General features: G+C 47.0%; 1 protein-coding gene across 2 annotated transcripts in view; it reads right to left on the reverse strand.

The window, feature by feature from the left end:
• BRWD1 (bromodomain and WD repeat domain containing 1) overlaps positions 1–10,823 on the reverse strand; it is a 166,246-nt gene extending 155,423 nt beyond the window's left edge. For both annotated transcript variants that reach the window (XM_089677883.1, XM_089677882.1), the window contains exon 1: positions 10,692–10,823. In XM_089677883.1, the coding sequence (XP_089534009.1) occupies positions 10,692–10,731 (40 nt within the window). In that variant the 5' untranslated portion in view covers positions 10,732–10,823. The remainder of the gene's footprint in view (positions 1–10,691) is intronic.
• Between the last annotated feature and the right edge of the window lie 3,088 nt (positions 10,824–13,911).

Consider the following 13,911-nt stretch of genomic DNA (forward strand, 5'->3'; position numbering starts at 1 on the left):
GAGGCAGTCGAAAAATAGAGTAAAATTTGCATTAATCTGCAACTTTGCAGACAAAATAAAAAGCCTTTTGTTTAGCCAACACAAACTTCTTAATCTGACAATTTCCTAGATAAATTCGTCAGGAAGGCCTAACAGTACAATTAACGAATTTAATGTACACATGTTCTTCATACAACTGATTATTTAAAGGGAATGTAAATGTGGGTGGATATTTTACCTACATGCATTCTATTCATGCTCTCCCCATAGCCCCCTCCTACTTACCTGAGCCTGATTGAGATCCAGCAATGTAAGCGAGAGTGTCAGCTGTCCCAGGACTCCCTCTCCTCATTGGGCCATTGCCGGAGACAGCAGCAGGAGCCGCTGGCTGAGGAGAGAGTGTGGTGGTAGTGGCGGGGGGGTGTCATCAACGCTGGCAGCAGGGCCACTCCGTGGCTCTATGTGTATTATGGACGCATAGAACCAGGTTTGAGAGTGAGCATGCATGAGTGCCCCCAGAGCAAACGGCTTGCTATTGGGGGTACTGGTCAAGGGAAAGGAGCGAGCAAGGATTGCTGGTGAGGGACCCTAGAAAAAGAGGATTGTGGCTGCTCTGTGCAAAACCACTGCACTAAGCAGGTAAGCGACTTTTTTTTTTTTTTAAGCCAAACATTTAATAACACTTGAAAATCTAAAATCCACCCCTAATACGCCTAGGCGATCGAAAACGGAAGTTGTCCTCCCTCCCTCCCTGTAGTCTTTAGGGACACGGGACAGGTCCCAGAAGACTACAGGACCATTCACGAAGCGTAGCGCTACTTGCGCATGCGCAGTGGGTACCTGGCTGTGAAGCCGCAAGCTATCACAGCCAGGTGCCCACACCGAAGAGGACAGCCTCCTGGAATCCAGGACGGCCGGTGAAGCGGGCTGCGGGGGACACACCATGGGACCGAGGGACAGGTAAGTGGCTGTTTTTTAAAAGTCAGCAGCTACAGTTTTTGTAGTTGCAGACTTGATAGGTCGAGTGGAACTCCGCTTTAACTTGAACAAAGTGAACAAATCTGACAAATTATGGAGCCCTTGTGTAACCCATTTTTTACCCCCAATTTTGACAAATCACTACTAATGCCATAATGGTGAAAGCCCCAGGGGTCCTGTCTATTCTATGCAATAGACGTACAAGTCCATACCCCCACCTGGAGACCCCACAACTTCCCTTTCCTCCTTTTCCCCCCCTCCCCCTTCTTTTCTCTGTAGTTTAGCCTTTTCCTTGCCATACTGTTCTTCTTTCGGCATTTCAATATAAAATACATCTGGTTGTGTATTTTATGCCCCTGAAGCTACTAGGCATTGCACCTTACAGCAAAACCCTGTTAATAACTATGGATGTTCTATGTCAAGGTTGCTAATTGACACTCCGAAAGTGATGGCACGGCAGTATTTCCTGGTTATTATACCATCTGCTTTGTTCTCTTTTGTTTATGATACTAATTGCATGCTCTATTATCCCACTTGCTGTACCTACTCTGTATATCCCTTGTGTTGTTTACCTCACACCTTTTGCTAATGTCCCCTGTTGCCCAACTATTCCCTTTATGTGAAATAATGCCTTTGTTCTTGAATGTTTTTGCTAAACTTTAATAAACACATTTAAATACGTGAAATAAGAAAAACTAATGCAGCCGCCGCATCCAAGAATTGGTAAGCTGTAACATAATAAATGTTTGCTTTTCTGTATACACAACAGATATTTTTGACATTCGAACACTAGATTGTTCTTCAAAACACAGACCTGGGTCAATGGAGGAAAACTGATTAAAGACTTAGCCAAGGATTAACACTGCAGTAATCTGTGTTTTCTTCTAGTCTTTGTGAAGGTATGAGTAAGAACAGACAGCGGAGAGTGGCCAGACTGAGGAACGCTCACATGTCTGGCAGATAAATCTCGCCCGAGTCTCCTGGAATTTTCCCGGGCAACAGCTACTGAATTTCCCCAAAAGTAGTCACACTAACAAGCATGTATACAATTCTGCCACCTTTTCTAGGGAAAGTCTCAGCATTGCAACCCCTTTCCTATTAAAGTATATCTAAAACCATAACCAAAGATGTAATATACTGCAGCTAACCAGTCCACAGATGTAGAGGATGCATTTGTTTTTTTTCCAAGCCTCTTGTGCTTTATTTACAACCTAGCAATGCTGCAAATAACACCTTCCCTTGGGGACTTCATCCACTATCTTTGGAGGGAACCGTGATTGCCAACCCGAGCTGCTCTCCTGATATGGACTACAAACATCTCCATTTCTCTTCTCCATTACATTGGGGGCAGCACAAGGACTTTGCATTTCCAACAAAATCAGGCATTTTCTTTTAATTTTTTTTTTTTTTTTTGCTTTTACCTTAACAAAAAAAAACGAATGCTGCAAAACACTGCATTTTGTCTTTCGGCTTAGTTATCTTTTAAAGAATAAGTTCAGCTTTAGTAACATGTTACATCCATATTCAGGGTGTAACATGTAACAATCAGACCGGCCCCCACTCCCTGCTGTCACAGGTAAAGAGGGATCTTCTCCCCCCTCGCTAGCTGTCAAATTAAAAAAAGGCCGTAGCAGGTTCGGCCCACCCCGCCACTCATTCACAGTATTCTGTGAATGGGAAAACGACAAGTCTTGGCAGCCATGGTAGTTCATTGAGCTTTCCTGTCAGTATTATCCGCTTGCTTGTACAGAAGTAATGTTACCCCCCAAATATGGGTGTAAAAGGTTACAAAAAGTGAACTGATCCTTTAACACTCAAGTACTAGCTGGCGTGGGTAGAACACGAGGAAGCATTACTCTGGGTGGTATTTTTACCACTATTGGACAGCATCAAAAAGTTGGACCCCCCCCCCCCCCCCCATTCCTAGCTGTCTGCTTTGCTCTGATAAATATTAACATATGGCTTTGGACCTCAGTGGAGTTCTACTATTAACATTGTGCTGCTTGCTCTACACCACAAGTTTCCATTCAGTGATACTTGTAGCACAAAGGGCAATTATTTATTTCAGGTACTCATATAGCGCTGTCAATTTACACAGCACTTTACATATATATTGTACATTCACATCAGCCCCTAACCCTCAAGGGGTGTACAATCTAAGGTCCCTAACTCAGATTCATACATACACATTAGGGCCAATTTAGGGCCAATTTAGACAGGGGCCAATTAACCTACCAGCATGTCTTTGGAGTGTGGGAGGAAACCGGAGCACCCGGAGGAAACCCACGCAAGCACAGGGAGAACATGCAAACTCCATGCTGGAGGCGTCATGGTTGGGAAATTCTAACAGTTTAGGTAGAAGTATCATAAAAGAAGTTCATTAGAGCAGTTTAAGGCTGAATTCACTCTGACGTGTGCAAAAATGCAGGGAAAATTGATGTACATTTCCATCCATTTTATGAGTGTTTTAGCATGCTGATCTGCATTTTAGCGCACTTGTAAAATGCAGTGTAACAGCATTGTAGAGTGAATAGGACACACAAACAATTGTTTTTTTTGCGTGTATGCGTTTACCTGCATTTTACAAGTGCGCTAAAACGCAGATCAGCACATTAAAGCGCGCATAAAATGGATGGAAATGTACATCCATTTTCCCTGCATTTTAGCACAAATCAATGTGAATTCAGCCTAAAACCTTATAGCAAAACAATTCACAAATAAAACCTGACAAGTATTTTAGTCCTAACAGCTTAAAGCTGAACTACAGTCACCTCAGCTCCAGCGATGTGGCGTCCCCGAGCTCCCTTTCAGCTCTCAAACACTGACCACACGGGGATGATGTCACTCTCGTGCATGCGTGGGAGTTCAGTCAGATTCGGCATTGCCAAATTTGTATAGTGAGCTGCATGTGCGTGGTGGACAGGCAAGTAACTTTAATGCAGGAGACACAAAGCATGTCTCTTCTGCATTAAAATTCCTGCCTGTTCACTCATTTTTAATTCAGCCCAAGTTCCACTTTAACCACTTCAAGTCCAGAGACTTTCACCCCCTTTCAGTCCAATTCTAAGCTTTCACACTTTGAATGACAATTGCGCGGTCATGCAACACTGTGCCCATATTAATTATATAGCTTTTTTGAGACAGATAAAACTATTTTGGTGGTATTTATTCACCACTGGAATTTTTATTTTTTTCCTATATAAAATGAAAAAGTCCAAACATTGTGAGAAAAAAAAAAAAAAGTTTTTCTTATAAAATTTTGCAAATAAATAATCTTTCTTCATAAATCTTGGCCAAAATGTATTCATCAAAAACAAAAAAAAACAAATTAGTTTATAACCCAAAATTTTACTTTCAACACATTTTTCATTTTTTAAAATTTTTATATTATGTTTTTTTTTTTTTACATACTATCACCCTAGCAGTACAGTGTCACCAGAGTGACAGTACTACTTGTGGGGGGTTATGATTTTTTTTTTTATACCGATTGCTTTTACACCCATAAAGGCCATAAAAGCAATCATTTCTCCTTCTCTCTGGCTGCATTCCTGCAACCATTGAGAAATACTGTGAGAGCTGTGATTGGTCACAGCTTGTCACATGGTACAAGACTGTTGTGAATAGCCTTTTACCATGTGATCTCTGTGATCATTTACAGATTTCACACGTAGTAAGCAATGTCAGGAAGTGACATCTTGTTTACTACTATTCATGTGATCACTGATTGGCCAATCAGTGATCACATGAAATCGGGACCTCACACAGAGGTCCCTTACAGCGATCTGTGTTCCGTTGTGTCCACTGGACACAGATTGCGGTGCCACATGCTCCCAGGGAGCGCACACAGGCAATGGATGCGGGGGGACGTTTAGAAACATCCCCGCGCATTGTCAGTGCTCCCGTCCGGCCATTTATCGACATGGGTCAGACAGGAAGAGGTTAAAGGATACATTCCCCTTTTGTAACAAGTTAAACAAATATTCAGGGTGTAACATGTAATGAATGAATGGGCCCCACTCCCTGTTGTGACTGCTAGCAGGGATCTTCTCCTTCCTGCTAGCTGTCACAATTTTTTAAAACAAATGGTGTTTTGTGAATGAAAGAACTACAAGTCCTGGCAGCCTTTGAGGCTGTTAGCTTGCAGTTCTCAATTAATTACCACAGCATTGTGTCATTGGGATTGATTTACTAAAAGCAGTAAAACCTGTTCACAAAGAAAAGAACAAGTTCACCTTTGTAAGCATTCACTTTGCAAAATGTGTTTACTTTGAACACCTAAACGTGTGAGGGAAATAGTTAAAAAAAAAAAAAAAAAAAAAAAAAAAACAACACACATACAAAAAACACACCCCATTCTCTAAGCTAGCATGTGACTAGGTATAGAGTAGTAAAGAATACACGGCTTCAGCAAAGCCACCAGCATTCTTTCTGAAAAGGGAGAAAGAACTTTAATAAGCAAATAAGCATCTACTTCTTTAGCAAACCAAATACCTGCCTGAAAACTTCTACAAAAAAAATAATCAGGGGGTGTTGACTAAATGTACAAAAGGGGTAGTTAAGATCAGGTCGCCTCCAAATCTGGTGCTTTGTAAACTTTGCTATTTATCAAAAGGTATACATTCAGTGGCCACTTTATTAGGTACACCTCGCTAGTCCCGGGTTGGACCCCCTTTTTCCTTCAGAACTGCCTTCATTCTTCATGGCATAGATTCAACAAGGTGTTGGAAACATTCCTCAGAGATTCTGGTCCATATTGACATGATAGCATCACACAATTGCTGCAGATTTGTCGTCTGCACATCCATATACCGTTGATACAAGGCAGGATGGATCCACGCTTTCATGTTTTATGTCAAATTCTGATCCTACCATCTGAAGGTTGCAGCTAAAATCGGGACTCATCAGACCAAGCAACGTTTTCCTGTGCCTGTGTGAATTGTAGCCTCCGTTTCCTATTCTTAGCTGACAGGAGAGGCACCCGGTGTGGTCTTCTGCTTCTGTAACCCATTCAAGGTTGGACGTGTTGTGCGTTCAGAGATGGTATTCTGCATACCTGGGTTGTAACAAGTGGTTATCTGAGTTACTGTTGCTTTCCTATCATCCTGAACCAGTCTGCCCATTCCTCGAACATCAACAAGGCATTTTCAACTGCGATCACGGGGTTTTTTCTCTTTTCCGGACCATTCTCTGTAAACTCAAGAGGTGGTCGTACACGAAGATTCAAGCAGATCAGTAGTTTTTTTAAATACTCAGACCAGCTCGTCCGGCACCAACAGCCATGCCACATTCAAAGTCACTTAAATCCCCTTTTTCCCCCCCATTCTGATACTCCGTGAACTTCAGAAAGTAGTCTTCACCACATCTAGATGCCTAAATGCATTTGAGTTGCTGCCATGTGATTGGCTGATTAGCAATTTGTGTTACCAAGCAATTGAACAGATGTACCTAATAAAGTGGCCAGTAAGTGTGTATGTAAAGTGAAATACAGAAAGCTGCAGCTTCGGGGAAAGTAAGGTCCCTTTCACGCGGCGCATACTCAGTTTTGCTTAGCAGGAAATCTATTCGCTGATTACACCTGCTGGTCCATAGGGATAAATGGACCACGTGATCAGGTCCGCCTGAAAAACTGACAAGCACATCGGATTAGTTCGTTTGTGTGAAAGGGGCACATGTAATGCATAGTTTGCACTCATTTCTGGTGTTTTTCTCCAAATCTGCTGTTGTGAAACCACAAATCTCACTTTTGTTCACCTACTGTCCCTCATAGTGCTCTGCTCTTGGTAACTGGTGTTATAGAAGTCCATGGGAGTTGTTCCATCTGTAACCCAAAGAGTTTTACAGGCGTGGCTAGGGGGAGGTAAAACCAGGTGGCTGAACCATGGTTTTACTGCCCACCTGAACGAAGGCAGGCTGCCGCTGAGGGCATGTAGCAGCAAAAATTAAACACCATGTCTCATTCGGCAGGCATTACTACCGCCATACACAACCCATGCAAGTCCATGAAACTGTGGCATGGTGGTGCGCCATTTACAAGGTTAAATGAGGCAGTGAAGGGGTGACATACTGCTTCCTCACTGCCTGTAAAATGCCCTTGGATCCGCTTTTCAGAGGGACGGCAAGGACTACCACATATGTGAACGAGCCTAAAGAAAAGCAGAGAAAAAGGGACCAAAAGAACACAAAATCAAGGGATACCCAAAGTTTGGCATTACCAGATCTAGAAAAGTACCTGAATACCGGAGCCTCAAACACCAAGGCTAAATGCCCCCTGTGCCCCCATGAGGTCTTGCACCTCATTCATGTAGGCAGCACTCTCTTCCGCCTCTCTGAAAAGTAATCCATGTTGGAATCGATTTTTAGAGAGTGGTAGAGCAGCAGCTGCCAGGCATTCAGAAGGTAATACTGCTTCTCCTGAATGCCCTTTTCAACAGCTGAACAGGAATTTTCTATTGACATAGCACATTGCAACTGTCAGCCCCGTTCACATCTAGGCATAGTGGGAATGCAGACAAACATATTTTACAAACGTACAACGTGCTTGCAGTGCCAATATTTCTTAATGACAACCTAAACACGGGCAGCAGTCATGCTCTTTGTTCGGTGCCAAAATTTGGCACTTTGGTGCATTTTTCGTGTGACAGGCAACCCATTCAAGTCAACAGGCTGCTGTGCTAAAACATACAACGCTACACACTGACCTGGAAAAAGCCTAAACCAGGCATTTGTCATGCAGTCAGCTCCGTTCACGTGGTCATGGACTGCACACTGTGACATGCTATATGTTTGCTGCACCACAAAGCAGTAGGAACTACCTCCTCTAGTTGCCATTTCATATTTTAGGTGGGTGCTTAGGTGGAAGGGGGGGGGGGCGTGGATGTTGCAGTATAGACAAAGACCAACCCACCTCCTGACCGCCCACCTAACCAGTGCAATGGCAACCAGAGGGGGTAGCACTTATTTGTTTGCGACGCGGCAAAAATTACACCTTATGTCATGTCTGGCAGGCAGCCTGTGCAAATGAACGGAGCCGCGCCACAACTGTGAGGCAAAGCACTTGGTTCATGAATGGGTCCTGAGCCTCTGAGAATGTCACTAAACACATGTATCTTCACCTAACAGATGTACTGCAAGGCAACAATCCCAACAGATACAGCCGTTACTTTACTACATACAACGTTTCTGATACAAGTTTGTCATTTCTATGTTTTGTGTGCAGTATCTGTTGAAGAATAAAAAAAAACAATAATTCTGTATCAATGTAATTGCAGGTCCCCTATGGCCTCCCTTTTGTGTGTACGGCGCCCCACAGGTCCTGCTCATACCTATGGCATCCTGTACATACAGCATCCCACGTGTGCCTATGGTGTCTCGTAGTTCCCAGTCATGCGCATAGCATCCCCACAGGTGCTCATGGCATCCAGCAAATCCTGATTGTGCCTATGAGGTCCCCCCATCGTGCATACAGAGCCCCATAGCTCTTTGCAGTGCGCAAGGCATTCTGCTTTTATGTACAGTGTCCCGCAGGTCTCACTCGTGCCTATGGTGTCCCAGTCATGCATATGGCATTCCGCGGGTCCCGGTTGTGCGTATGACATTCTGTGCACGGAGTCACGCAGCTCCCGGTCATGCCTATGGCATCCCACAAGAGCCCATGCCGTCCCACAGGTCCCAGTCACACCTATGGTATCCCGCTCATGCGTATGGCATCTTGATTGTGCCTATGGCATCCCGCATGACCCATCCATGTCTTTGACTTCCTGCTTGTGCCTACCGAATCATACAGGTCCCCGTTGTGCGCATGGCATCACACAGATGTCATATGTGCCTATGGTCACCCACAGGTCCCCCTCGTGCTTATGGGGTCCTGCAGGTCCCCATCATACGCATGGCATACCGCAGGTCCAATCCATGTCTATGGTATCCTGCTTGTGCCTATAGCGTCCCACAGATCCCCTTTGTGTCCAAGGCATCCCAAAGGTCCCTATTGTACGTATAGCATACCGCAGGTCCCGTCCGTGTCTACGGCTTCCTGTTCGTGCATACGGCGTCACACAGGTCCCCGCTGTGCACATGGCGTCCTACAGATACCATCTGTGCCTATGGCGTTCCGCAGTTCCCCAGCATGCTCCGGCTCATCCATATGGAATACTGATTATAGCATATCGGAGGTCCCGTCCATGTCTACGGCTTCCCGTCTGTGCGTACGGTGTCACAAAGACCCCCGCTGTGCGCATGGCATCCCACAAGTCCCATCCATGTCTATAGCATTCCGCAGGTCCCTGTTGTAGCTATGGCATCCCACAGGTTCCCACTGTACATATGGCATCCTGCAGGTCCCACCTGTGTCTACAGCTTTCTGCTCGCGCATAAGGCTTCATAGTCCCCCGGTGTGCGCATCATGTCCCACAGATTCCATCTGTGCCTACGGCATCCCGCAGATCCAATCCATGTCTATAGCTCCTTCTTGTGCCTACGGTGTCCCACAGGTCCCTGTCGTGCCTATGGCATCCCGCAAGACCCCATTGTTTCTATGATGTCCCGCAGGTCCCCGTTAAGTCTGTGACGACCCGCAGGTCCCATCCATGTCTATGGCATCCTGCTTGTGCCTTCAGTGTCCCACAGGTCCCTGTCGTGCATATGGTGTCCCGCAGGTCCCTGTCACGCCTATGGTGTCCTGCTCATACATAGGGAATCCTGATTGGCGTCCCTCGAGTCCCAGTCATGCCTATGGCCTCCTGCAGGTCCCCACCATGTCTATGATGTTCCGCAGGTCTCCGTTGTTTCTATGGTGTCCCATAGGTCTCCATTGTTTCTATGATGTCCCGCTCATGCATAGGGCATCCCGATTGTGCATATGGTGTCCCACAGGTCCCTATGGCAGATACCATTCAGGTCTATGGCAGCCTGCTCGTGCCTGTGGCGTCCCGCAGGTCCCCGTCGTGCCTGTGGCGTCCCGCAGGTCCCCGTCGTGCCTGTGGCGTCCCGCAGGTCCCCGTCGTGCCTGTGGCGTCCCGCAGGTCTCATCCATGTGTACGGCATCCTGCTTGTGCCTAGTGTCCCACAAGTCCCAGTTGTGCCCACGGCATGCCTTTCATGCATAGGGCATCACGATTCTGCGCATGGCGTGCCACAGGTCCCATCCATGTGTATGGTGTCTTGCTTGTGCCTATAGTATCCAACAGGACCCTGTCCTGCCTGTGGCATCCCACAGGTCCCCGTCCTGCCTGTGGCATCCCACAGGTCCCCGTCCTGCCTGTGGCATCCCACAGGTCCCATCCATGTGTATGGCGTCTTGCTTGTGCCTATAGTGTCCCGCAGGTCCCCGCCCTGCCTGTGGGGTCCCGCAGGTCCCCGTCCTGCCTGTGGCATGCCCCTCATGATTCTGCGCATGGCGTGCCACAAATCCCTGTCATGCATATGGCATCCCACAGACCCCATCCATGTTTATGGCGTCCTGTTTGCGCCTACAGTGTCCCGCAGGTCCCTATCAAGCGCATGGCGTCGCTCCAGTTGTTATGGCATAATGCAGGTCCCGCCAGTACACATGGCGTCCCGCAGGTCCCCCCAGCATTGTATAGCACAACATGACAGCCACCACACCACCAGCAGCAATTCCCTAGAAATGATTTGAAGACATTGCCAACTATGGAGAAGAATGAGCAAAGCACGGGCCCCCTATGACAGCCCCGTCCTCAGTGTGACCCTGGAGAGCAGTGACTGGGCTGACCAGTTACCTGACTCTGCAGGCTGGCTGGGCCCAGCCGGGTGAGCCATGCCGGCTGCCAGTCTATGTGTCCTCCGAGCCTCCGAGCGGCCTCCTCACATCTACTCAACTCTCCGCTCCTGGCTCCGCCTCTTCCGTCCTCTCACCGCGAACACCTCCGCCCCCTCACACCGATCTCCACGTCAAGTAGTCCCTCCCTGAGCCGCGCTCCACCACCGCCCACATCCAATATAACTCCCTCTGGACTCTCCCGACAGCGCGCACTCTCTATTCGAACGCTTCTAGTTTACAAAATTGCATTCTTCCCCTTTTCCTAGAAGAGGTTTTAAGAAATGAGGTACTGGTATCCATGCGCGCAGTGATGGGGCTCTCCTCAGACGCTTTCTGCACAATAGAGCGTGACGTAGTGCGGCGCTGCCTAGGGATCAGCTGATGGCTTCCCCCAGAACTACAACTCCCATGATGCTTTGTGAGGCTCTGAGCGTTCGGGGATAATGGGAAGTGTAGTTCCTTAGTTAGACACAGCGCGGGTTTAACATATAGGGGGTTATGGAGGTCAGATGGCACCCCCGGATTGTAAATGTTAAAAAGAGACGTCATGAATGGGTTCAAAAGTAAAATATTAAAAAAGAGGCAGATAGGAGTCAGAAATGGTATAAACAATAATAATAGTGATGAGCAGAGTACCTGCGGTAAACGGTTACCTTCACGTAGCGATGAGCATAGTGCCTGCGGTAAACGGTTACCTTCACGTAGAGATGAGCATAGTGCCTGCGGTGAACGGTTACTTTCACGTAGCGATGAGCATAGTGCCTGCGGTAAACGGTTACCTTCACGTAGCGATGAGCATAGTGCCTGCGGCAAACGGTTACCTTCACGTAGCGATGAGCATAGTGCCTGCGGTAAACGGTTACCTTCACGTAGAGATGAGCATAGTGCCTGCGGTAAACGGTTACCATTACGTAGCGATGAGCATAGTGCCTGCGGTGAACGGTTACCTTAACGTAGCGATGAGCATAGTGCCTGCGGTAAACGGTTACCTTAACGTAGCGATGAGCATAGTACCTGCGGTAAACGGTTACCTTAACGTAGCGATGAGCATAGTGCCTGCGGTAAACGGTTACCTTAACGTAGCGATGAGCATAGTACCTGCGGTGAACGGTTACCTTCACGTAACGATGAGCATAGTGCCTGCGGTAAACGGTTACCTTAACGTAGCGATGAGCAGAGTACCTGCGGTGAACGGTTACCTTCACGTAGCGATGAGCATAGTGCCTGCGGTAAACGGTTACCTTCATGTAGCGATGAGCATAGTGCCTGCGGTGAACGGTTACCATTACGTAGCGATGAGCATAGTGCCTGCGGTGAACGGTTACCATTACGTAGCGATGAGCATAGTGCCTGCGGTGAACGGTTACCTTCACGTAGCGATGAGCATAGTGCCTGCGGTAAACGGTTACCTTAACGTAGCGATGAGCATAGTACCTGCGGTGAACGGTTACCTTCACGTAACGATGAGCATAGTGCCTGCGGTAAACGGTTACCTTAACGTAGCGATGAGCAGAGTACCTGCGGTGAACGGTTACCTTCACGTAACGATGAGCATAGTGCCTGTGGTAAACGGTTACCTTAACGTAGCGATGAGCAGAGTACCTGCGGTGAACGGTTACCTTCACGTAGCGATGAGCATAGTGTCTGCGGTAAACGGTTACCTTCACGTAGCGATGAGCATAGTACCTGCGGTAAACGGCTACCTTCACGTAGCCATGAGCATAGTGCCTGCGGTAAACGGTTACCTTCAATTAGCGATGAGCAGAGTACCTGCGGTAAACGGTTACCTTCACGTAGCCATGAGCATAGTGCCCGCGGTAAACGGTTACCTTCAAGTAGCGATGAGCATAGTACCCGCGGTAAACGGTTACCTTCACGTAGCCATGAGCAGAGTACCTGCGGTAAACGGTTACCTTCACGTAGCGATGAGCATAGTGCCCGCGGTAAACGGTTACCTTCAAGTAGCGATGAGCATAGTACCCGCGGTAAACGGTTACCTTCACGTAGCCATGAGCATAGTGCCCGCGGTAAACGGTTACCTTCAAGTAGCGATGAGCATAGTACCCGCGGTAAACGGTTACCTTCACGTAGCGATGAGCATAGTACCTGCGGTAAACGGTTACCGTCACGTAGCGATGAGCAGAGTACCTGCGGTAAACGGTTACCTTCACGTAGCGATGAGCAGAGTACCCGCGGTAAACGGTTACCTTCACGTAGTGATGAGCAGAGTACCCGCGGTAAACGGTTACCTTCACGTAGCGATGAGCATAGTACCTGCGGTAAACGGTTACCTTCACGTAGCGATGAGCATAGTACCTGCAGTAAACGGTTACCTTCACGTAGCGATGAGCATAGTGCCTGCTGTAGCAAACTTGCTCATCAGAGTTGGATGCGGAGTTCCCCTTTTTTATTAGAAGTATTCCTCAATCCTTTATTTCCTACCCCCTCCTTTCCTGAGAGGCACAGGGACAGATGTGTAAGTGTTAAAAGTTGCTGGCAGGCTGGAGCAGCAGGGGGCCCAGCACTACAAAGCCCCCTATAGAGACAGCAGCCTCTCTGTCCAAGGGACCTGTGTGATTTCACACCTCGGGGAAGGATGGCAGAAACTTCTCAAGAGTTCAAGGCATTCCCCAGAAGCACAAACAAGATAACATTTTTAACAGATCTGGTTTTCCCCTATGTTTCATGTCATGGATTATGACAGATGTTGGTTCTAAGTCAGAGTTCGCCTGACTGACCCCTCCCTAAACAGTGTATTGTTCAGTTACTGAGAACCATTCCCCCTGCTGGGGGACTTTTTAAAAACTCAGGTAACAGGCCTAAAGAGAAGCTAAAGAGATCTCCTAATTTTAACATCGTAACAGCAGGAGATCAAAGACCCATTCCGCTCTGCAACTTGGATCTCCTTACCTTAAGGCTTAACATGGCAAGTAACTTAACCCTTTAACTTCTTCCTGTTATCTCTTTGCTGTGCTGGGCTGTTTCCTATTTTTTATATATAAATATATATATGTAGTTACATTTTCTTTGTAAAAATTTATTGCACCTGTTTGACTCTTTTAGTAATAAATCTTTCTTTCTGAAAGTGTTAAACTGTTTCTAAGCGCTTACTTGCAATTCACGAATTCCTGCCTTTTGAAGAGACGCTACTGTGTTTGTTTAATCCTCTGCCCAATCGG

The sequence above is a fragment of the Staurois parvus genome, unplaced genomic scaffold (assembly GCF_062004578.1).
Source record: "Staurois parvus isolate SC_StPar_1 unplaced genomic scaffold, SC_StPar_1.0 ptg000195l, whole genome shotgun sequence".
Lineage (NCBI taxonomy): Eukaryota > Metazoa > Chordata > Amphibia > Anura > Ranidae > Staurois > Staurois parvus.